At 45.6% G+C, this 22,522-nt stretch overlaps 2 protein-coding genes across 2 annotated transcripts in view; both read left to right on the top strand.

The window, feature by feature from the left end:
• The window catches only part of REEP2 (receptor accessory protein 2), a 43,765-nt gene extending 32,125 nt beyond the window's left edge, over window positions 1-11,640 (top strand). Inside the window, exon 9 of the mRNA XM_068698134.1 lies at window positions 11,487-11,640. Within this exon, the coding sequence (XP_068554235.1) occupies window positions 11,487-11,531 (45 nt within the window). The 3' untranslated portion in view covers window positions 11,532-11,640. The remainder of the gene's footprint in view (window positions 1-11,486) is intronic.
• A 3,467-nt stretch (window positions 11,641-15,107) lies between these two features.
• On the top strand, window positions 15,108-18,123 carry EGR1 (early growth response 1). The gene is made up of 2 exons (XM_068698131.1): window positions 15,108-15,510; window positions 15,836-18,123. Exons 1-2 carry the CDS (start codon window positions 15,276-15,278, stop codon window positions 17,131-17,133), a joined length of 1,533 nt encoding a protein of 510 aa, XP_068554232.1. The 5' UTR covers window positions 15,108-15,275; the 3' UTR covers window positions 17,134-18,123.
• The last annotated feature ends 4,399 nt before the right edge of the window (window positions 18,124-22,522 follow it).

Genomic DNA, 22,522 nt, shown 5'->3' with positions numbered 1-22,522 from the left:
CATTGCTGGTCCTGTCCCTATTCAGATGCTGTTCCCTTTGACATTACAACTGCTCTTTTGCTTTACAGCACTGTAAATATATAGAGAAATAAGCTCATGGGGAGGGGAGGGAAACTCTCCATGGTGATATAGAAAAAAATCTTACATAGCTTTGGAAGACCTGTGGTATTACGCTTTGCTACACCAAAATATTTCCAAGCAAAAGCAAATTATTTACTGAGGTGTCTAGCTAGCCCTTTCGCAGTGCTAAAAAATGGAAGCCTATAGAGGCAAAAAGGAGGAGGCAGGATGAAGTGTGAAGTCTGTTTATAAAACATCTGAGAGCCAGAAGGAACTTCAATGATAATGTTATCTGACCTACCTGATAAATACAGGTAAATAGAGCACCTGAACTGGAACTAGCCTATAGTTTTTAGAGAAACAATCTATTTGTTGCTCTTAAGAGCAACAAAGAAATGCAAATGAACATAGAAACAAGAAGGGGTTATGGCAATATCTGATCTACATTCAAGAAGTGTAATTTCTCATAGGAAATGAGCCAGAATGCTATGTGCAGTATGCAGTAGCAGCAGAAGTTTCTTATTGGGATTTCAGATTTGACGATACTGGTTTGAAGTTTCTGTTATAATGGAGAAGGATTGTCTTTTTGCTTCTTCTTAAAGCCCCCATGTAAAAAATGGGGCTGGGAGATTGTACCCTGAGCATCCATGACATGGAAGAGTGGTTAATCACAGATGGGATCCTCAGTCTTGGTGGTAATTAACAATACAACACAATGTCTAATTTTTAACTCTATATTGAAGGGAAAATTATTTTCCCTTAAAATACTGGTCCTTGTGGTCTAAGATAACGATTATAATCACAATGCCTGTGGAACAAAGCTGCTTCTCTAATGCAAGCAGTATTTCTTGCCTTTCATTCACTGAGAGGAACAGGAAAAAGCAGAGCTACAGGCTGGGAGATGAGTGGTTGGAAAGCTGCCAGGCAGAGAAGGACCTGGGAGTGATGGTGGACAGTCGGCTGAATATGAGCCAGCAGTGTGCTCAGGTGGCCAAGAAGGCCAACAGCATCCTGGCTTGTATCAGAAACAGTGTGACCAGCAGGGCTAGGGAGGTGATCGTCCCCCTGTACTCGGCTCTGGTGAGGCCGCACCTTGAGTACTGTGTTCAGTTTTGGGCCCCACACTACAAGAGGGACATCGAGGTGCTCAAGCGAGTCCAGAGAAGGGCGATGAAGCTGGTGAGGGGCCTGGAGAACAAGTCCTACGAGGAGCGGCTGAGGGAACTGGGCTTGTTCAGCCTGGAGAAGAGGAGGCTCAGGGATGACCTTATTGCTCTTTATAAATACGTTAAAGGAGGCTGTAGCAAGGTGGGAGTTGGTCTATTCTCCCATGTGCCTGGTGACAGGACGAGGGGGAACAGGCTAATGTTGCGCCAGGGGAGTTTTAGGTTGGATCTTAGGAAGAACTTCTTACCGAAAGGGTTGTGAGGCATTGGAATAGGCTGCCCAGGGAAGTGGTGGAGTCACCATCCCTGGAGGTCTTTAAAACATGTTTAGATGTTGAACTTAGCGATATGGTTTAGTGGAGAACTGGTTAGTGTTAGGTCAGAGGTTGGACTTGATGATCTTGAGGTCTCTTCCAACCTAAACAATTGATTCTGTGATTGTCTGACTACAGTAGGTCTGTGGACTTTCACATCAAAGAGAACCCAGCAATGTTCATTGGTCATGATAGTTCAGAAGTTCTTAGTGGAAGCATCTGCATTTTTGTCCAGGTTTGTCACGTTCAAACCACCATGTTTGAGAGAAAGATGTTCAGGTTGTTCATGCATGCCTGCCTGTACACTTAACATGTGTTCACCTCTTAGTTATGCCTTTTCTATCAGAGGAAATGAGGAAATAGGAAACCGTACAAGCAAAATGTACTTTAAGCTATTTAGTATTTCTTTCTGAGCCTGCCATTCTGCCATGAAAATTCTAGGTTTACCTCAAATTGCTGGAGAGGCTTCCATAAACTGTAAATTTGTTTACAAGTTTTCTTTGATCTAAAGGATTTTGGGGGAAAAATAAAAATAAAAAATCCTCTTGATTCTCAATTTGATTCTCAATGTGGTTATGGAATTCTGTATTCCATAACCACATAATGAATTATTCAGGCTTTTTCCTTTTTCTATCCCCCCAAACTAACCATGGTTCCACTTTGCTGATAGTGACCTTGCTCTACAGGGCTACCAACTAAAGGAGCTCCACAGGTGCAAGACTGATATCCTTCGGGTCCAAAATGTGCCTGTACAATTTTCTTCAGAGAGGAGCCATGAGGATGAGGTTTCTAGGCTCAGAAAATTCTTTTCTCAATGTCTTTGAGGAACTTTGAAGTTTCTACCCATGGTGGGGAAAAAGTCAAATGAATTGATTGCAACCAGTATTTATTTCAGCTATTTAAAAAAAAAAAAAGTCATTAAATTAAGAAATGCAAAATTATGAATATTGTTAGTGAGGGGAATTGTACAGAATGTATACTGCTTTCAGCTCCAATATGATATGTAGTTGAGCATAATATATTCTAAAAGTCTCTGAAAGTCATGTGCTTGCAATTAGTATTAAAATTTATTCTTATCAGAAGAGTAAAGGGAATTACAGTCCTTTTTAATTTTTGTGGCAGATGATATGGGTGGTGAAGTCAGCGCTATTGAAGACATCATTATGGTGAATCGGTTCTATACAAATAAACAGCACTTTATACTAAATTTATTCCCTAAGTGCAATGTACCCACAGTCACTACAAGCAGAGAGTCTAGATCAAATGCACAAAAAAAAAATTATTCCGTTAAAACTTCTTCCTTTTACCAGGTCTCTTTTTCTTTTTTATTGGATCACATGAGCATTGTCTTTTGCTGTCCTTTTCCAGCTCTGTAACATGCATCCTGTGTATTGGATATACATCTTTGTGTAAGAGGTCAACACAGCATGGATCTATTCTTGGATCTAACCAAGGACTGTATGGTCAGTCTATAATATCCCTGCCATCTTTCTTGCAATAATGTTATTTGGACAGTGCATGTCTGTATGAGGGACTGTATCTCAGTAGCATGAACTAGAGGTGGAGAAAGGCTCTGTATACTGGCCAGTGTAACAAATTGGCCCTTTCTAAGTTTTAACTGTGAGCCAAGAGCCTCCAAACAAAACTCTTCCCCTGGGTACAGAACAGTAAACGTCAGCTCAAGCAGCTTAACTTGCATTTAATGAGATTCATTTCCTCAGGTAGCAGTGAGATCCTTTGCTGACATCATGATAGGGTTGTCATGGTTACAAAAAGAGCAGCTGCTAAATACAAAGTATCAGATGAAAATGGGGGAAAATCGATGTCTGAGAAGAAAAGTAGGGTAGAAAAGATTATTTGGAGGCTAGGGAGAAATACAGGGAGTAGGGAAAACAATCAGGGAAATAAGCAGGAAATAAAAGCAAAAGAAATTAAAGTTCAAAGGTAGATGCCTAGAGATGGATGATCCTGGAACAAAGCAATTGGGAACATGACACACTTATGTTTGTAATTAATGAAAAACCTTCAAAGAAAAGTCTAGAAACAATACTCCTTAACATAAGTTCACCTTTGTCTATTCTCTTGGTAGCTTTGCACATTATCATTATAGGACAGAATCAACTGTTGTAGAGGAAGGTATGTCCTGATACTGAAGGGTGGCAACTTTTTCCCTGAGTTAGTACCAGCTGGTGGCATAGGTGAAAAACAGTGCTTAATGCACAAAATGGGAAGGAATTTTGCATAGAGCGCTCCCAACTGTGACATCTCCTGATATCAACACTGTGGCCAAGCTCCTTTCAAAATCACCATTTTCCAAGATGAAAACACATAGCCTCTATGCAGTGTACCCCATTTTGAGAAGGTAAAAGACTTAGATGGCCCTTTGTTGTTTAAGTTGGTGAAAGCAAATTAAACCTTTTGTTCTGATATAAAGCAATGAAAAGATTATTTGAGATAATAAAGGGATTGTGATGTGAATTAATATCATGGTGATTCCCTGAACAAGTGGTTGGGATCTTCAATTAATTCCTGCAGCAGGATGGGAGAGCAGGTTTCCATGGATACTAAACCAGAAGCAACTTTGACACTCATAGGAAATGTAAGCTTAGTTTTGCTACAGCTTGCTTCCTAAGGAGGGTTTTGTTGTTATTTTGTTAGAGTTTGTTTGGTGGTGTTTTTGTTTGTTTGTTTTTGTCTTCAGAGTGTTCTATTCTGTGTTTTTTTAAAGGTGCAAACAGACATTTGAGGAATGGGTTACAAATAAAAAAGTATGACCCCCTTATCTAGAAAACTGAGTAAAATAAATGCGAGACTTGCACGTTTCTAAGTTACAATTAGGAGTAAAACAAACTATATCGAAACTAGGGGAGAGAAGAGTCTGTAGCTTACTGAGTTTCTGACAGTTACTTACAATGACAACAGGACCACTAGAAGTACGGATTTGTACTTAAGGATGTATCTATTCTAGTGCAGGTCTATAGGTGGTTTCAGTATAGCTATTAGTCACCCAGGTGACTGCAGCAATGAATACATTAGCACTTAGCAAACTGGGTGGCAGCAGTGGAAATATATCTGCCAATTAAAGATATAATACCAAAAAGCCAAATTCTATTTCTTCCTTAAAAGTTAACATAGGGACAGGTGGTAAACTCTCATTAAAAACATTTAAGATATATGAGAGAGAAAGATATTTTCTATACTGGGATATTTGGGACAGCCCACCTCTCTAGCCTGTCAAGATGTGTCTAGATAATCAACTACTCCCCACAGTTTTGTGTCATTTGCAAATTAACTAAGGGTACATGATGCCAAATAATCTACATCATTAATGAAGATGTTAAATGGCACCATCATTAAATAGCATCAGGTCTACTACTGATTGTTAGAGAACCTCTCTAGAAAGATCTAGATCATTATTGTGACAGAATCACAGAATGGCGGAGGTTGGAAGGGCCTCTGGAAGTCTTCTGGTCCAATTCTGTTCTTGCTAAAGCAGGGCCAACCAAACCAGGACCATGTCCAGACAGATTCTAAGTCTCCCATGCTCCATGGAGGGAGCTGCCACAACCATGCTGGGCAATGTGTGCCAGTTCTCTGTCACCTGCACTGTAAAGAAGTGCTTCCTGATGATGTTCAGGCAGACCTTTGTGTGTTTCCTTTTTGCGCCCACAGCATCTTGTCCTGTTACCGGGCACTACTGAAAAGAGCCTGGCTCCATCCTTACTGCAACCTCCAATCATGTGTTTACATACATTTATGAGATCCCCTGAGCCTTCTCTTGTCCAGGCTTAACAGTTCCGGCTCTCTCAGCCTGTATCATGATCGAGCAAAGATTATCAAGAGTGGCTTCACAATGACATCTACCAGTTCCCTCAGCTCTCCCATCAGGGCCTATGGACTTATGTATGTACACATTGCTTGCATTAATATTGTATTATTGTTAACTGTACTTTGAAGTCTCATTATAAAAAAAAAATAAATTGTTTGTCAAAACTCAATTTCAACTAAATCCTACTGACTGGTATTCATTGTATTTCCAGCATTTCATTTTTTACTAGATGAAATGGTCTTTTGCATTACCTTGCTGAGGTTTTATGATGTACTATCTGGGTCATCTTGCTCGTCCTTTGCTAATACTGAATGACATTGTTGTATATCCTGGCTGGGATTTCTCTTATATTCTAAAATGTGTCATAGCAGCAGATGCATTAGCCATTTGTTATAAGAGTCTTGCTTGCAAGGTGCCTGTGACTTTTTTTTTTTTTTTTTAAGCAAAAAAAGTATTCATAATACCTGTTTCCTATCAACTTTCCTTCTTTCTAGTAGCCTAGAAAGTTCTGCATCGTGCTCTGAGAAACAAGTACTTCAACATGCTTCTTTATAAATTTACAGCAAACATATTCATTGTATTAATAACTTATTAACTTCAGCTACTGTTTTTTGTTTTGGGCCCCTCGCTACAAGAAGGACATCGAGGTGCTTGAGCGGGTCCAGAGAAGGGCGACGAAGCTGGTGAGGGGCCTGGAGAACAAGTCCTATGAGGAGCGGCTGAGGGATCTGGGCTTGTTCAGCCTGGAGAAGAGGAGGCTCAGGGGCGGCCTTATTGCTCTCTACAGATACCTTAAAGGAGGCTGTAGAGAGGTGGGGGTTGGCCTGTTCTCCCATGTGCCTGGTGACAGGACGAGGGGGAATGGGCTAATGTTGCGCCAGGGGAGTTTTAGGTTGGATCTTAGGAAGAACTTCTTACCGAAAGGGTTGTGAGGCATTGGAATAGGCTGCCTAGGGAAGTGGTGGAGTCACCATCCCTGGAGGTCTTTAAAACATGTTTAGATGTTGAACTTAGCGATATGGTTTAGTGGAGAACTGGTTAGTGTTAGGTCAGAGGTTGGACTCGATGATCTTGAGGTCTCTTCCAACCTAGAAATTCTGTGATTCTGTGATACTGTTAGAGCTATACCAGGATCGGGCTATCTTTTACACTGGTACATTTAAAATTGTCTTGATAATCTGCTCCTACAGGCTCAGAATTTATTTACTTAGCTGTATTTTTTCTTCTGACAAATATGTCACTATGTGTTAACAAAAATCTATTTCTTTTCTCTTTTTATTATTATTCTTAACAGTGATTTCATATCATTTCTTAAGTGGTATGAGCTTTTAGCTACAGTAGTCCTTTTGTATTCTTAATTTCTTTGTTCTATCTGGTAAACATTTTTGAAATAACTTTTCATTTTCATTCTTTTGTGTGTGTGTGTTTAAACTTTGCCTCCTCATAAATTTTACAAGCTATTTTCTTTATTACCAGGAAATTATTACTGCTTTTTGAAACTCCAGTTATGTTTCTGAATATTTCTGATTTCTGCTTGCTCATACCAACTAAAATCAGTCATAATCCCAAGGTGGACATGGAAGTCCAGCTCCAGCAGATAAATTACTTGTTTCCCCTTGGCACAACAAGGCCCTTCATCTGCACAACAGGACCCTTCACCTACAGGGTACGTTATCTTATGCCTTTAAAATAAATAAATAAATAAATAAATAATCATTTGATAGTTTTAATACTGGCCATGAACCAGTGGTTTTGATAGTGCTGTGGTTCAGTGTTAGTACCTGATGTTGATTTAAGAGAAAGACCAAACAAAGTGTCCTTCCTGTCTACAAGCACTACATCAAACAAAATGTCCATTGCAATATGATGCACAGCACCTGCATGACTGCACAGCCCCATGTTCATATCACAGCAGTACCTGTCCATGAACATAGCTTTCCACTCTGCAGATATGAGATTAGAAAACATTTTGTTCCTTTGATTGTTTGTTTGCTTGACAGAATAGTTTTTTATCAGATGTTGCATACTCTTGCTACCTTGTTGTTACATAGTCTTTACTGTCAACTACACTAATCCACAGTCATTCAAGTTCAGCAATAAGTAGTACTACTTCCTTTGATAGGCTGAACACTTTGGGATCTAGCTCATTTATCTACATTGCCCTTTCTGAGTGGTAGATGTGAATTTAGCATTCTTAAGATATAGGAAGGATAAATTAGGAACAAAATTACAATTCAGTAGTATCCTGAACACGGTTTCTAGGACTCAGCACTTTAACGAGCATTTGCATATGGCTCATGCCTCCTGCCCCACTAGATAGACCATCTGCAATTCAGTTAATTTTTATATTGCCGCTCAAAATCACATATAAATTTTATGTTTCTTATGTAAACTTCTAGAGGCATCTGTCTTCTTCATTTGTGTTGAATCTTACTATGTTCACAACTGTTATCTGGTTTGGCTTTCTTCATCTACTTAACTCTACTTTTGGTAATATTTTTCATGTAATAATTCTGCAGAGATCATAGAGGAGAGATTTATATATGGGTAATACTCTTACTCATCCTGATACCATAGGTAGACCTAATACCATTTGTATCAGTGTTAACAGTGAACAAAGATAAGCATCATCTCTTAGCAACCTCAGTCAAATTATTGAAATTGGAGATGAGAATTTATCAGAGCAGAGACATCCTTGGGGATGGGAGGGGGAGGTTACTTCAAGTAGTGTGTAGCAACTCTTTTTTTGCGACGATTCAGGTTTTATAGGCTTTTGAAGTCCATTAAGTCATGCATCCCAAATTAACTACTTTTAGGGATTTGTTTAAATTAAAGCATCAAAGCTTGGAGGAAAAACGCTCAGACTTCTTAGATTTCTGAGAAAAAAAAAAAGTGCTGTCACCTTTTTGCTCATATATAATATCTGAGATCAAGGGATGGATAAATAAATAAATAAAACAAGCAAGTAAACTAATTCTTACAAAACCCTTTCTTTAGCTAATCTGGTAGACCACGCCCAGGTCCTGAAACAATCACAGGGTAGAGTTCCCTCTTGCGGTTAGATAATACCACTACAAAGAATGTGTGTAATGAATTTCAGGCCTGTTTACAAAACGAAGGAGAGTCACGTGCCGGAACAGGGTAGGAATTTTGCAGCAAATACAAGGACGTCCACCCCAATCCTTAGAGCAAAGGCATGCATTCAAAAAGTGCTGATAAAATCTGTATCTCCCTATTCATAGGACTAGAAAGGATGCTTAAATGTAAGTATTTTTAGATCTTAAATTACATTTATATTCCTTCCCTCTGGGCCTCCATCTCAAAGCAATAGACTTTGTAGTGAAATTAACTGCACAGAAAGAAAAAGAATGTTAAATAAAATTAAAGTATTTGTAAAAGATCCTACAGCGCAATACATAAAAATATAGCAGATTTTTAAATCAGATCGCTTGCTTCTGGAGAATAGGAGGGGAGAAACAACTCTACAGCATTTGTTTACAAAGCTGGAATTCTCCCTCCTGTTTGTAACTCTTCAAGCATATAGTATAATACAACATGATAAATAGAGAATAATAAAAAATAGAGAATAATAAAACTTTTTAAAGGGAATATCTATATAAACTTGTTTTACAGTCTGGACTATTAAAAACAGTGCAGGGAGAAACAGAAGAGGGAACAGGATGATGTATTTAGAGGGTTGGGATGAAGAAAATCAAGGTATGTGTATTTGAACAACTAGTGAAAGATCCTGAGAAATTACGGTCACTGTTGTCATATTCAGGAAAAATAAGATCTGTTAAAGAAAGAAAATGAATGAATTTTGCCGAAAGTGCATGTGCATTCCACACAAAAAACTATGTTTGTGGGTAAAGTGAAAAGTGCATCTAATTAAAACAAAATGTATGTTAGAACACTAGGCAAATTTCAAATGTAGGAAAGTTTATTAACATTTTTTGGCATTGGAAGTCAAACTCAGTTATAGACAGTGCAAACAGAAACAGCTGCCACTTTACATTTAGTCATAGCACAAGTAGGCAAGACCTGGAAGTAACTAGTTATATAGAAACATTTTAAAAGGACTGTGATGTTTTTACTAGCACAACAATATAACAAGATGTTTTGATGTAAATAAATAAATAAAATACTGAAAGTTACACAACAGCTGAAAATAAGTCTGTATGAGCTTCTACTAAGCAAGTAAGCAAACTGAAACTCAAGATTCATATCAACTAATTTATATCCACCAAAAAGATTATATATCTATGCATTAAAAATTAAAAATATGCAGAAATATCAGATGCTGTCACAGTTAGGAGGTCTTATATTACCAGTACTTAAAAAAATGGAAAACTGTGTTCAAGGACAGGTACTGCTGTGATATAAATTGTGTAATCATATGAACTGCTGTGCAGTCGTGCAGGTGCTGTGCATCATATTGCAATGGACATTTTGTTTGATGTAGTGCTTGTAGACAGGAAGGACACTGTTTGTTTGGTCTTTCTCTTAAATCAACATCAGGTACTAACACTGAACCACAGCACTATCAAAACCACTGGCTCATGGTTCATATTGCCAGTATTAAAAGTATCAAATTAACAAAGGTTTAATTTGTTATATGTTTTTATTTTAAAGGCATAAGATAATGTACCCTATAGGTGAAGAGTCCTGTTGCGCAGATGAAGGGCCTTGTTGTGCCAAGGGGAAATATGTAATTTATCTGCTGGAGCTGGTAGATGTCATTGTGAAGCCACTCTTGATAATCTTTGCTCGATCATGATACAGGCTGAGAGAGCCGGAACTGTTAAGCCTGGACAAGAGAAGGCTCAGGGGATCTCATAAATGTATGTAAACACATGATTGGAGGTTGCAGTAAGGATGGAGCCAGGCTCTTTTCAGTAGTGCCCGGTAACAGGACAAGATGCTGTGGGCGCAAAAAGGAAACACACAAAGGTCTGCCTGAACATCATCAGGAAGCACTTCTTTACAGTGCAGGTGACAGAGAACTGGCACACATTGCCCAGCATGGTTGTGGCAGCTCCCTCTGTGAAGGTACTCAGAATCTGTCTGGACATGGTCCTGGACAACCTGCTTTGGGTGGATTATTGTAACTAGAGTACAATATGCAAGACCTTTTAGTTGGGGGAAAAAAAAAAAAAGAGAGAGAGAGAGAGAGTAGTTCTGACAGGTTCTTTCTGACATAAAATGAAAGATCAGAAAAAAATTAAATATTATATCTAAAGATGGACTATGTAAATTAGAGAATCAATTTCTTTTTTGTTACTTTGTTTTGATTCTTATTAGAATTCTTAAATTAGAATTGCATTGATAAAAATTGCTGTTGAAATAAGGTAAAAAAAAGAAAGCACTAGATTTCCCATCTCTTCAAGATTTCAGATTTTGGATAAAAAGGTGATTTTCTGAGTGATGTACTTCAGCTAAAATGGAATATTGAGCCTAACATATGCCAGTTTTTTGAGTGAAATTCTGTAACCAGGAACCAGACAGTAGTTGAAATACAGTTTCTTCTGGCCTTGAAAGACAAGGGAAAAAAAGAAAAGAGGGAAAGAAGGAAAGAGTATTCTGCAATATTAGCAAGTCATTGAGGAGTCAAACCAAACCATGGTATTTGAAGAAAAGCTTAAGTTCTACTACTCATTGTGTTTGAAATTAACAGAACAGAAGACAAGTGATTGAACAAGTATGTAGAAATAACTTGAACCTTTCAGTAAATTTTGTTATTAAGTGGAGATTTGTAACCTGTCAAACTGACTGATGCTACTACCACAGGAGTATTTGTATATGTATATTACCAACAATTTCTGTCCAATTGCAGAAAAGAAATTAATCTGAAAAAAAAAAAAAAAACAACTATGATTCAGAAAACAGAAAGTAACACTAGAATTACAATATCAGATTAAAAAAAAAGGAGAGAGAGAGAGAGAGAGAGAGAAATGTTAGTGTAGGTTCCGTAAACTTGTTCTATGATGTTCTATAAACTTGAAGCAGAGACTGCCTATTCTGTTGAGTTGAGATGGATGGCTTATTCATGACACTTGATATCCCATTCCCTCTTCTCTTTTCCTCACCCCATTGCATTCCTTCCTCACTCTGGAATAGCATGTCTGTTGTGGAAATACATCAAGAGACAGCAAGCACATTTAATGATGGTTGACTTTCAAGGATACTCAGAGTATTGCATGTGTTTATTCATTAGAAAATTGCAACCAAAATTATTAAATTCTCAAATAACATTGTGACTGTGATAAAATCATACAGCTTTGTGCTTCTACTATTGTTAAGCGAGTTGTTAAGAATTTATTAAAATAGTGCTTTTAAAAAAAAAAAAGTTTAAAATACTGATTTGTAGTAACAAATTATTTGGAAGTACTATAATTATTCAAGTTATGGTACCTGGAAAAAGAAGTGCAGATATTATCTTATAATAGATAATGGTTCTGCTTACTACAACAGCTTTCATTCATAGCTTCTAATCGGTCTCACCACAACATTCCTCACTCTATTGAGTAGCTGACTGGGCTGAACTAAATCTTGTTCAGTTATAAATATCCAATTTTCTTAATACAGTTTCTACAGACCTGCTTTTTTTTAATTATTATTATTATTACTGAGAAAAAGAAAATGGAACACAGAACACGTGTTTGGAGAAGCAAATATTGTCTGTCCCAGTGTGTGAAAGTCAACAAGTGATTTCCTAGCTCAGTATGCACACTTGAGGTCATACATCTATATCCCAGTAATTGGCCAAAATGTGGCTGCTTTTCCGGTACTTCAGTGAAGCCAAGAAGCCTCACCAGAATGGTAGGGGACTTTGCAAAATGGTCTTTATTACTATAATTTATGTGCAGCTCAAGCTAGTTACACCACTCTGCAGCTCTGAAGCAGGTCTCTTCCCCAGAACAAGACAGATATGGACATAGTGGAGCAAGTTCATCAAAGGGCCTTTAATAGTTATATAACTGGAGCAATTATAGGACTGTCATATAGGAGAAACTGAGAGACTTAGGGCATTTTAGTCTGGAAGAGAGAAGGCTCAGGGGAGACTGTCATCAGTGTGCATAAATATCCTACAAGAAGGTGTACAGAAGATGGATCCAGACTCTTCTCAGTAGTATCTAGTGACAATAGGAAGTGGGCGCAAACCAAAAGAAATTCATTTTAAACATAAGATAAATGTTTCCTTCCTCCCTTCCTCCCTGTCTAATTTCTTAATTTCTTTTCTTTCCTCTATAAGGATGACTGAACAGTTGAGCAGGTTGCCCAGAAGTTATGGAGATTACATCTTTGGAGATATTTAAAATCCAATTGGACAACATCCTGAGGCAGCCTGCTCAAAGTGATACTGTTTTGAGGGGACTAGTTGAACTAGATGATCTACAGCTGTCCCTTCCAACCTCAGTGATTTTTTGATTCTATAGCAGGCCTATAGCATTAGAATGATCCTTCCTAACAGGGCTTCAAAATGCAATAGGCTGGCAGAAAACAGAGATCAGCTGTAATCGTTATGTATAGGAGTAATCAAAACCTGCAGCAGATATTTGAATGTATTCAAAAAAAAGAGAATCAATGAATCAGATGTTTTTGGCCTAGTGTACTGACATTTGAAAAACAATGTGATTTCTCTCCCTAGAGGGTCAGTAACAAACGCATAGTAGCTACCATTGAGTAACAGAGGCTGCAGACGAGAAGGAGCTTTCCACATCTTTCCTGGAGGCACTGTGTGACTGCAACCCGCAGCTGATTCGAGGGTGGAAATGCACCCGTGCGGGAAGCACTGCACGCTGTTACTGACAAGACACGACCCAAAATACAGCAACTCGGTTAAAACAGTACATGAGGAAGGTGTGAAGTTTCTACGAAAATGGGCAGACAGAGCCCTGCTGTTGCTCGCAGCTTGAATAGAAATCAGGAAGACAGCAGCGCCTAGCACTGAGTTATACGAGCGCCTTCCCGTGGCAACGGCGGACTGCCCGGCTCCCGAAGCGCGTGGCTGACCTTCGCGCCGGGCGGGCAGCTGCCCCAAGGCAGCGCCGGTGGAGGCTGCGGGCAGCGCTGCGCGCTCCCGCCGGACGCGGGCCGTGCCCCGAGCGAGCGCTCGCGAGTGGGACCGGCCGGGAGTCCGCGCCGCGAACGGGCACCGCGGCACCTGCTGCTCCCCTCCGCCTCTGCGGCAAAGCGAGCGCCGTCCGCGGCAAGAGACCGGGGCCACGGACGGCAGCGAGGCGGCGCTCCGGAGAGCTCCCCGCCGCAGCCGGGCAGGGGCGGCCACGCGGGCGGCATCCCGGACCCGGCACAGGCGGAGCGCGGGGCTGCAGGGGCCGTGCGGGGACGCCTCGCTGCCGGCCGGCACGGGGCCGCGCACTGCGGGGAAACCCCCGGCGCGGCGGCCGCGCACGCGCACTGCGGCCGCACTGCGTCGTCGCTGCCGCCTGGCCCAGCGCCAGGGGAGCCCCGCGCCGCGGCGCGCTGGCGGCGGGGCGGGGCGGAGTGGCGGCCGTGTGGAGCGCCTATTTATAGGGCGGGAGGCTCCCCGCCGCCCGGGGACGTCGTCTGCGGTGTTTCCGCGCTGTATGTGCCGCCTCGGGCGGGGAGACGGAGCTCTCGGCCCCTCCGGAGGTGGCCGGCGGTCCCGCGCGGAGCCGGTGTGAGAGTAGCCCGCGGGGCAAGCAGGAGCTGCGGCCGCGCTAAGGGGCAACCCTCAGGGTGCGAGAGCAGCGTCCCGAGCAGTGTCACTTCCCATCGCAGCCGAGCCAGCGGGGGCTGCGGCCGTGCGGTGCCCAGGGCTCTGGTTTTAGCAGCGCCCCGCTCTCCGTCGCGTGCGGGCGGCGCGGAGCGCCTGGGTCTGCCCCGGTCTGGTGCGGCGGGGAGAGCTCCGCCGCTCTCGGCGGGAGCGGGCGGAGCAAGACTCTCCCGGCAGAGCTCCGGAGTCCCAGAGATTCCCTTTTCCGGGAGCGGGCAGCCCCCACCCGGGGCGCGCTGCCAGCGCCCGGGAAACTCCTCCGCATCCGCGGCTGCGGAGCTGCCGGCACGCGGCCCCTCCGCGGGCACGGGGGGGAGGCGGGTAGGGCGAGCGGGGGGGGGGGCGTTCTGCCCGCGATGCCGCCGCCGCCGCCGGCGGGGCTGGAGCCACCCGGGTGTTCCCCGCGGTCTCGGTGCCGCCCGCCCGCCCGGCGACGAAGCCGCGCGCTCTCGCGGCACGGGGGCGGGCGGGCGCGCGCGCGTCCTGGCGGCAACCTGGGCTCCGCGTCCGGGCTCCCCGAGCCCGCCCCCCCGATTCCCGCAGCCGGGGCCGGAATCGCCAAATAAGGAGCGGGATGCCTCCGCCGGAACCGAGACTTATAAGGCTGTTTCCTAATATGGAAGGTGCAGCGGGGGCTTCCGGCGGGCTGGCCGGGGCGGGCGGGGGCCGGGCACCGCTCGCCCCTGGGCCGGAGACGCTGCGGCGGCGCTGCGGCGGCGCTGCCCGCGGCGGGGGACAGGGTCGGGGCGGGCGCGGGGCTCCCAGGCCGGGGCGGGCGGGGCCCCCGCTGCCCGGCTTTCCCCGGTGCCAGGCGCTGACGCTAGGCGGGGTCCTCCGGCCCGCGTCCATATTAGGGCTTCCTGCTTCCCATATATGGCCATGTACGTCAGGGCCGGGGCGGGCCGCGGCCGGTGGGACCCGATATATAGGGGAGGCTCCGGGGCGGGCGGGGAGCCGGGCGCTTCCAGCGGGCAGAGCCGGGGGGAGCCCCGGGCGGGCGGGCGGGGAGTCGAGCGCTTCCAGCGGGCAGCGCCGGGGCGACCGCGGCGCAGGGCAGGCAGCAGGCAACGGCCGCCTCGCCGCAGCCGGCCCGTCCGCCGGGCCCGCGGCGGCGGCGCCACCCGTCAGAGCCCGAGCCCGGCGCCCTCATGGCTGCGGCCAAGGCGGAGATGCAGCTCCTGCCCCCGCTGCAGATTTCCGAGCCCTTCGGCGCCTTCCCGCACTCGCCCCCCGCCATGGACAGTCACTATCCCAAGCTGGAGGAGATGATGCTGCTCAGCGGCGGGGGCCCGCAATTCCTCGCGCCCCCCGGGGCGCCCGAGAGCGCGGGCTTCGGCGCGGCCGGGGAGCCCGGAGAGCAACACTTCGAGCATCTCGCGGCAGGTAAGAGCGCTGGCCTCGCCTTGGAGGGGGGCGGGGGGGCGGTCCCGGTCAGCCGCGGGGACAGCAGCTCCCGCGGGGGCTCCGCGATGCAGCGGCGCCCCGGTCCCGGCGGCTGCGCGGGGGGATTCTCCTGTGTGCGTCAGCGGCTCTGGGCTCGCTGCTGCTGGAGACCTGCCAGCGGCGCTGCAATATGTTGCACTCAATTATTAATTAACCAGAAGCAAGGATCTGGGGCTGCACTGCGTGGGGATAGCTCGCAAAGCGCTCGCAACAGCTCCGGAGCTGCAGTGGCTGTTGGAAGTAATCGCCACCCTTCTCTTTTCAGACACTTTTCCTGAGATCTCCCTGAACAATGAGAAAACCCTGCCAGAAACGAGTTACCCCAACCAAACAACGCGGCTGCCACCAATAACCTACACGGGGCGCTTCTCCCTAGAGCCAGCCCCCAACAGTAGCAACACCTTATGGCCAGAACCTCTCTTCAGCCTTGTCAGTGGGCTGGTGGGCATGGCCAATGCACCTCCCACCTCAACACCTTCTTCATCATCACCCTCCTCCTCCTCGCAGAGCCCCCCTCTGAGCTGTTCTGTCCAAGCCAGCGAGAACAGTCCAATTTATTCAGCTGCACCAACTTTTCCCAATTCTAGCTCTGACATTTTTCCTGAACCGCAGACCCAGTCCTTTCCCAACCCCTCTGGAGCTCCCATGCAGTATCCACCTCCAGCTTATCCAACTGCTAAAACCAACTTTCAGGTGCCAATGATTCCGGATTACCTGTTCCCTCAGCAACAGGGTGAGCTCAGCCTTATCCCAGCTGATCAGAAGCCCTTTCCAGCCCTTGAGAACAGAGCACAGCAGCCTTCCCTCACGCCGCTGTCCACTATCAAGGCATTTGCCACACAGACTGGCTCCCAAGAGTTGAAGACCCTTAACACTAACTATCAGTCCCAGCTGATCAAGCCCAGCAGAATGAGGAAATACCCCAACCGCCCCAGCAAGACACCTCCTCATGAACGGCCCTATGCCTGCCCAGTGGAGTCCTGTGACCGAAGGTTTTCACGGTCTGATGAGCTAACTCGTCATATTCGCATCCATACAGGACAGAAACCTTTCCAGTGCCGCATTTGCATGCGGAACTTCAGCAGGAGCGATCACTTGACCACTCACATCCGCACGCACACAGGAGAGAAGCCATTTGCCTGTGACATTTGTGGCAGAAAGTTTGCCAGAAGTGACGAGAGGAAGAGACACACTAAAATCCACCTTAGGCAGAAGGACAAGAAAGTGGAAAAGGCAGCTCCAGTCTCAACTACTTCTCCAGTTGCTGCCTACTCATCCTCTGTGGCTACATCCTACCCTTCCTCCATTGCCACCACTTACCCCTCACCAGTGCGCACAGTGTATTCTTCCCCTGCCCCATCTTCCTATCCCTCCCCTGCACACACAACATTCCCATCTCCATCTATAGCAACCACTTACCCCTCTGGCACTGTCACTTTTCAGACCCAAGTGGCCACTTCCTTCCCATCTCCAGGGATCACCAATAATTTCAGCTCTCAGGTGACATCAGCTCTTTCAGACATGACATCAACCTTTTCTCCAAGGACAATTGAGATTTGCTGAGATCACCTTCTGGAGCAGGAGCATTTACCTCTTCCATTGGTACTATGAGACATGGAGTCTCCAATTACTCCTCCAACCCTATATGTTGCAAGGCTATCTACCATTTCTTCAAACTTCAGCTGCCTGAAACAACTGCTGTTTAAGTTTTCCACCTCTGTTGAATGACTTAATTTGCATGGACTGTGGATATAAGTTCAGTATAATTTTCCCCGTAAACAATAGTATTTTATTATGAAGAAGGGACCTTTGATTAAGTACATAGCTGATGTAACTTGTACATGTGCCATGGTTTTGCTTTCCTTTAGGTACTATTGATGTGAAAAATCTTTGCATATCCATATTGTATTATTTGGAGTTTGCAGGGCCATATTTTGTAAATGTTGACTCTATTTTAGTGACAATGCTGTAATGAATTTAAAACTTCTTTGGGAACAGCACTTACTGTATTTGAGCATGTAAGAGTGATGCTATGTAAAAATCACCTGATGAGACACTCACATGTGGCAGAAGTTTTGTTTTTAGAGTTACGAGTCTTGGTGCCTTTTTGTGAAGCCTTGCTGACGTCATGCATTTGTGTGAATGGATGCTTTGCATCTTGCCTTAAAGTGAAAGGGATGCTACGCAAAGAATGTAAGGGAGAGCAGGGAATAGGTGGGGAGGGGAGGACGAAAATGCCCTGGGAGACAGAATGTAAGGGGGGGGGGGGAAACAACATCTCTCAAAGTCTATTTTTGTTACAAGAATGTAAATTTATAAATATATATATATTCAGGAGTTGGAATGTTGTAGTTACCTACTGAGTAGGCAGCAATTTTTGTATGTTATGAACATGTGGTTCATTATTTTGTGTTTTATTTTTACTTTGTAATTGTGTTTGTTAAAATGAAAGTGACTGTTTGGCTTCTAAACACATTGAATGCGCTTTCCTGCCAATGGGATATTTGGTGTACAATACCCTTCAGAAAAAATAAATAAATAAATATCAAATCATGGAAGCTTTCATATTTTCCTTTAAGCTGCTACGCAGGAAGAGTGTGCTGCAGCAACCAGCTGCTTGAGTTGATGGGAAGTGACAGCTGCTTCTCTTCTCTTAGAGAATTATCTGTTTGAAGAAAAGAGGGGAGATCAATCATTTCTGAGTCCAGTAGTTGTCAATGGCATGGATGTAGCACATGTCCCTGTATTAGATGCATCACCTGCTGTTTTGAAGTCATCACGATTCCTATATTTTTCTGTCTCCAGGCTTCTCCAGAAGCATGTGAGCTAATCCTAGAATGAAAAACAATTTTCTCAGTGCTGAAGCTGAGGTTCAAAATTTAGATCTCAACTACGTGCTCGTAGGTAGTCAGAAAGCCTTCTGGGTGCCAAGAGAGGAAAGGCAAGGTAATAAAGTAGTTTCTCTATTGAAAATAAGATCAGTCCAAATGTCTATGTGAGGTAGCTCTGAACAGCTGAGGACTGTTATAAGTTCCTCACATAAGTTAAACAACATAGGATGTAAAATACACTTGCTGGATATCCTTTAGAACAAATGTTTTAGCATTTACAGGCCTCCTTACTTAGTGGTTTAAAATACATTTTAGAGTGTGTGTGAACTCTCTATGTAGTGAATTCAAAGGAGTTTGCTGTTGTGAGGAGTGGCAGTTCAGGTACAAAAGAGGGTTCCAGTGCCAGTCTTTCCTGGTGGTTTCTCTACAAACTACTAATATTTATAGTCATGAGGAGCTGGCTGCGATGCAAATACAGGCCTTAATGAACATACCTAACATAATGTGAACTGGTAAGCAGTCTCTGTAGGAGATTTCATGCCCTACTGTTTGCCAAAATTCAGCCTACTGATTAGGAAGGGCAACCTTCTGAAGCACCTTCACCTAGTTCTTCTTTTTGGGGGATACAGACCACCCCTGGCAAATAGAAGCAGCTCTTGAAGGTACCTGAAAGCAGAATAGTTGGTATATCCCAGTCCGTCTTCTCTCAGGTATGACTCTCCTCAGCGGGTTGGAACAAGCTGTGAGGAAGGGCCTGTGCCGCTCTGTCTCTGTGTTGGTTTGTGCCTGCAGTGCTGGGAGCTGCAGTTGGCAGTGACCTTGCAGTTGGCCCTCCAGTTTGTGTGGTTTTCTGTGCCTTTTCAGAGAAAAGCATTAGCTCTTTTCATTTCAAGAGTCTGCTGCCTAGGCTGACTGGCTGGGGAGAATGTGGGGCTTCACACTGTCTGAGCATGTAAACAATGTCAGAGGCTAGAGAAACTCGTTTATATGAGATGAGACAGTGAAGAAGTGCTTTTGAATGTGATGCTTCTAAGAAGGAAGAAAACATTATATAAATTTCAATACAAAACTTTCTCCCAACTCCAATTCCTGAACAGTTGAAGTCAGCCCTTTTGATCCATGGGCACAGCTTGGCTCTGGTGTTGCTGTTTTGTTAACTCCTGATCTAGCCTGCTGGAATTAAGATTGTGCTAAAAAAATGACCAGGCAGGCTCTCAAGCAGTGTCCGATGAGCTTGAGTGTGACTCAGGTTCTCCAGAGCACTTCATTCAGAAATGGGCACTGATGGTAATCAACAAGCCTAAAAAGGCAGCAAAGAAGATAGCTGCTCTTTTGCTCTTTGCTGTGTTTTATGCAAAGTGCCTTGAGTCAGGCAGTGTTGCAAGGTTATGAAAGCCAAAAGAACCCCTCTAGCAGCAGACCATGACCATGATATCCTGGTGGACACCACTACAAGCAGGAATAGCTTGCAGGTGCCAAGGCATGGTGCAAGGGAGAAGGAGGGGTCTGCAAGTCTCCTCTCTAGTTGAAAGAAATCTTAGTCCCCCTTGACCCATGCTTTCTCCACTTTGTGATGGTAGATCCTTTCAACTTAACGACACCTCCAGAAATCTGCCCCAATCTGCTGTGTTGTCCCCTCCTTCCCCCTCAGCCTTAGGCATTCTCTTGAGAGTGCTGCAGGCATCCCTTAGCTGAAAGAATTCTGGCCTCCCACAGATGTGGACACTAACCACAGCCACTAACCCCATCTAGCAGTGTCCAGTCACAGGGACGGGATGCTCAGAGGCACTGAAGAGGGTATGTAAGGTTACTACTGGCCTCATGCTAACCCTAACTCGGAAAGCAGTACAGTCAAGTGGTGCAAGCCAGCAGTGTCCTGCGGGAACAGTAAACATGCACTGTATCCTGCCTGTGAACTGGCAGATGACACTTCCCGTCTAATTGGGGTGTCACTTGTCTGAATTGCATCTAATTGCAGGAAGCTCCCTGGTACAATGTCGTCGCTGTTTTAGAAAACAACAACAACAAAACACTGTATTTTGTTAAAAAAAAAAAAAATTGACATACGCCAGCCAGGATCTCTTTCATGCTGATACCCTTCGGTGTAACTGCTTAGAAAGTGCTCATAATTTAAGCTCTGGCATTTGGTCTAAATTGCTGCATCTTTTGCTTTACATTGTCCATCTGTATGTATAACATAAAGGGAAGAATATGCATGGTCTTTTGCTCCTGCTCTTTTTGAGGCCTTTATCCGCCAAAATGAAAGCAGATTTCAGAGTTTCGGTATGTTTTCTGTGAGGTCTTACTGATTTATGGTGTTCTGAAAAAGGCAGTATTTCTGATTCTTAAGAAGTGTGCCGCGTCTGCTAATTAGGAGCAGGAGAAGCTTCCTTCGAGGAGGCCACAGCACTGCTCGATGGGCGTCTCAAGGAGGTTGGACACCAGGAAACGGCAGGTGTTGCCAGCGGCTGGGGAACCCACCCCCTCCGACGCTGGTAAGGCCCAGAGCTGTGCATGAAGCACCCTGGGGACAACAAACGCCCTCTTGCTTTTCCAGTTGATGGCAGAAAATCCATTCGGCTGATTTAAACCTCAGCTGTTTGTGATTTAAAGCATGGCTTCGGATCTGACCACCACCGACAGGAAAAGACGTGCGTCACTGCTGGCAGCAGCCCAGCTGCCCTCGGACGGCACCGCACGGCACCGCGCGGCCCCTCCGCGGCTGCTCGCGGATCCGCGGCCGTGCTGCCCCGCCGCCGGGGCCGGGCCGGGCCGGGCCGGGCCGGGGGGCGGAGCCGCAGCGCCGGGAGCGCGCCGGCGGCGGGTTGGGCCGAGTCACGCGGCCGCGAGGCTGCCAAGGCCGAGCGGAAACACTACTCTCGCGGCGGCCGGAACCGGGCCACCATATTTGGCGTTTCCTCCGGGCCTTTTAAGGCGCTTCCGAGGCCCAAAAAAGGCTTTTCCTGCTCACGCCCTCTTGGGGCCGCTCCGCGGAGCTTCCGGGGGCCGCCGGGCCGCCTCGGAACGGCCCCGCCCCGCCCCGCCCCGCCCCTGGGGCGCCGCGGCGGGTCTCTCGCTCGGGCCGTGCCCCGCCCCGCCCGGCCCTTGCCGCGGGCTGCTCGCCTGGCGGCTGCGGGCCCGGGCAGCGTCTGCTCCACGCGGGCTCCTGTGGCGGGTCCGGGGCCCTCAGGTCGCACTGCGGACGCCCGCTCGCGGCGCGGCCCGGAGGAGCTGCGGCTGTGCTCCCTGCGACCTTTGGAGGGCAGGCCTCTGCCTTTCCTCGCTGCCGGCTGCTGCTACGGTTTCTTTAATAGGGAGTGAGTCGCTCTGCCTGCCCGCCTCAGAAATAGGTAGGATGCAGTTTAACCCGGGGAATACGGAAGAGTCCTGTGCCCGTGCTTGCCCAAGATTTTCGTCTGTAGAGCTTTTCCATAAGCCGCTCTTTGCTTGGGGAAATGCAGGCAATCCTTGCCCGCATGGTTGGTTTGCTCTTTAGTTACACTACTCGACCCTGGAATGTTTATAGAAGAAAAACTGATCCATTCATTTCCTTTTAGAAATAAAGGGAAGAAAATCAGCTATGGCAATTTTAAAGAACCCAACTCCCTCCTGTGATATGCTGCGTGCCCTGTTGTGTCTTGGGAATGCTACTAGAGAATCCCTGTTGGTGAAATACGATTGTTAAAGCTGTTTCTGTTGCAGCTGTGAGTTGCTCTTAACCGTGGGCCTTGGCTGACAGAACAGATGAGACTTAGCAGGAAGAATAGAGAGCTCGAAGAAGAGATTTTGGAGTGAAAAGCTATGTGATCATGGGCCGTTCTTTCCTCAGCAGCTTTCACTGGTCCATGTCTGGAACACCGAGGATCTGAGAAAGATCTTAAGTAACCCCCAAGACAAATAACTTTTTAGACCCTAACCTGATATCCATGGACTGAAGTGATCTGAGCTGCAGAAGGCACCCTTGGGAGAGCTGCCCACAAACACACCTTCACCACTGTTGAGTTTGACTAAAGACAGGTGAAGTGGTCCAAGGCTGGCTCATGAAGAACTGTAACTGAGGGCTGTAAGGCTATGTTGGTTGACTTTTGATATAAGTATCTGTTTCAAAAGTTTTCTATTTG

Source organism: Anas acuta, chromosome 14 (assembly GCF_963932015.1).
Source record: "Anas acuta chromosome 14, bAnaAcu1.1, whole genome shotgun sequence".
NCBI lineage: Eukaryota > Metazoa > Chordata > Aves > Anseriformes > Anatidae > Anas > Anas acuta.
This window is presented reverse-complemented; position numbering and strand designations above follow the sequence as displayed.

Coding starts and splice junctions, on each gene's coding strand:
- EGR1 (XM_068698131.1), top strand. CDS start 15,276: ATGGCTGCGGCCAAGGCGGAGATGCAGCTCCTGCCCCCGCTGCAGATT. Junction 15,511..15,835: donor CTTCGAGCATCTCGCGGCAG/GTAAGAGCGCTG, acceptor TTCTCTTTTCAG/ACACTTTTCCTGAGATCTCC.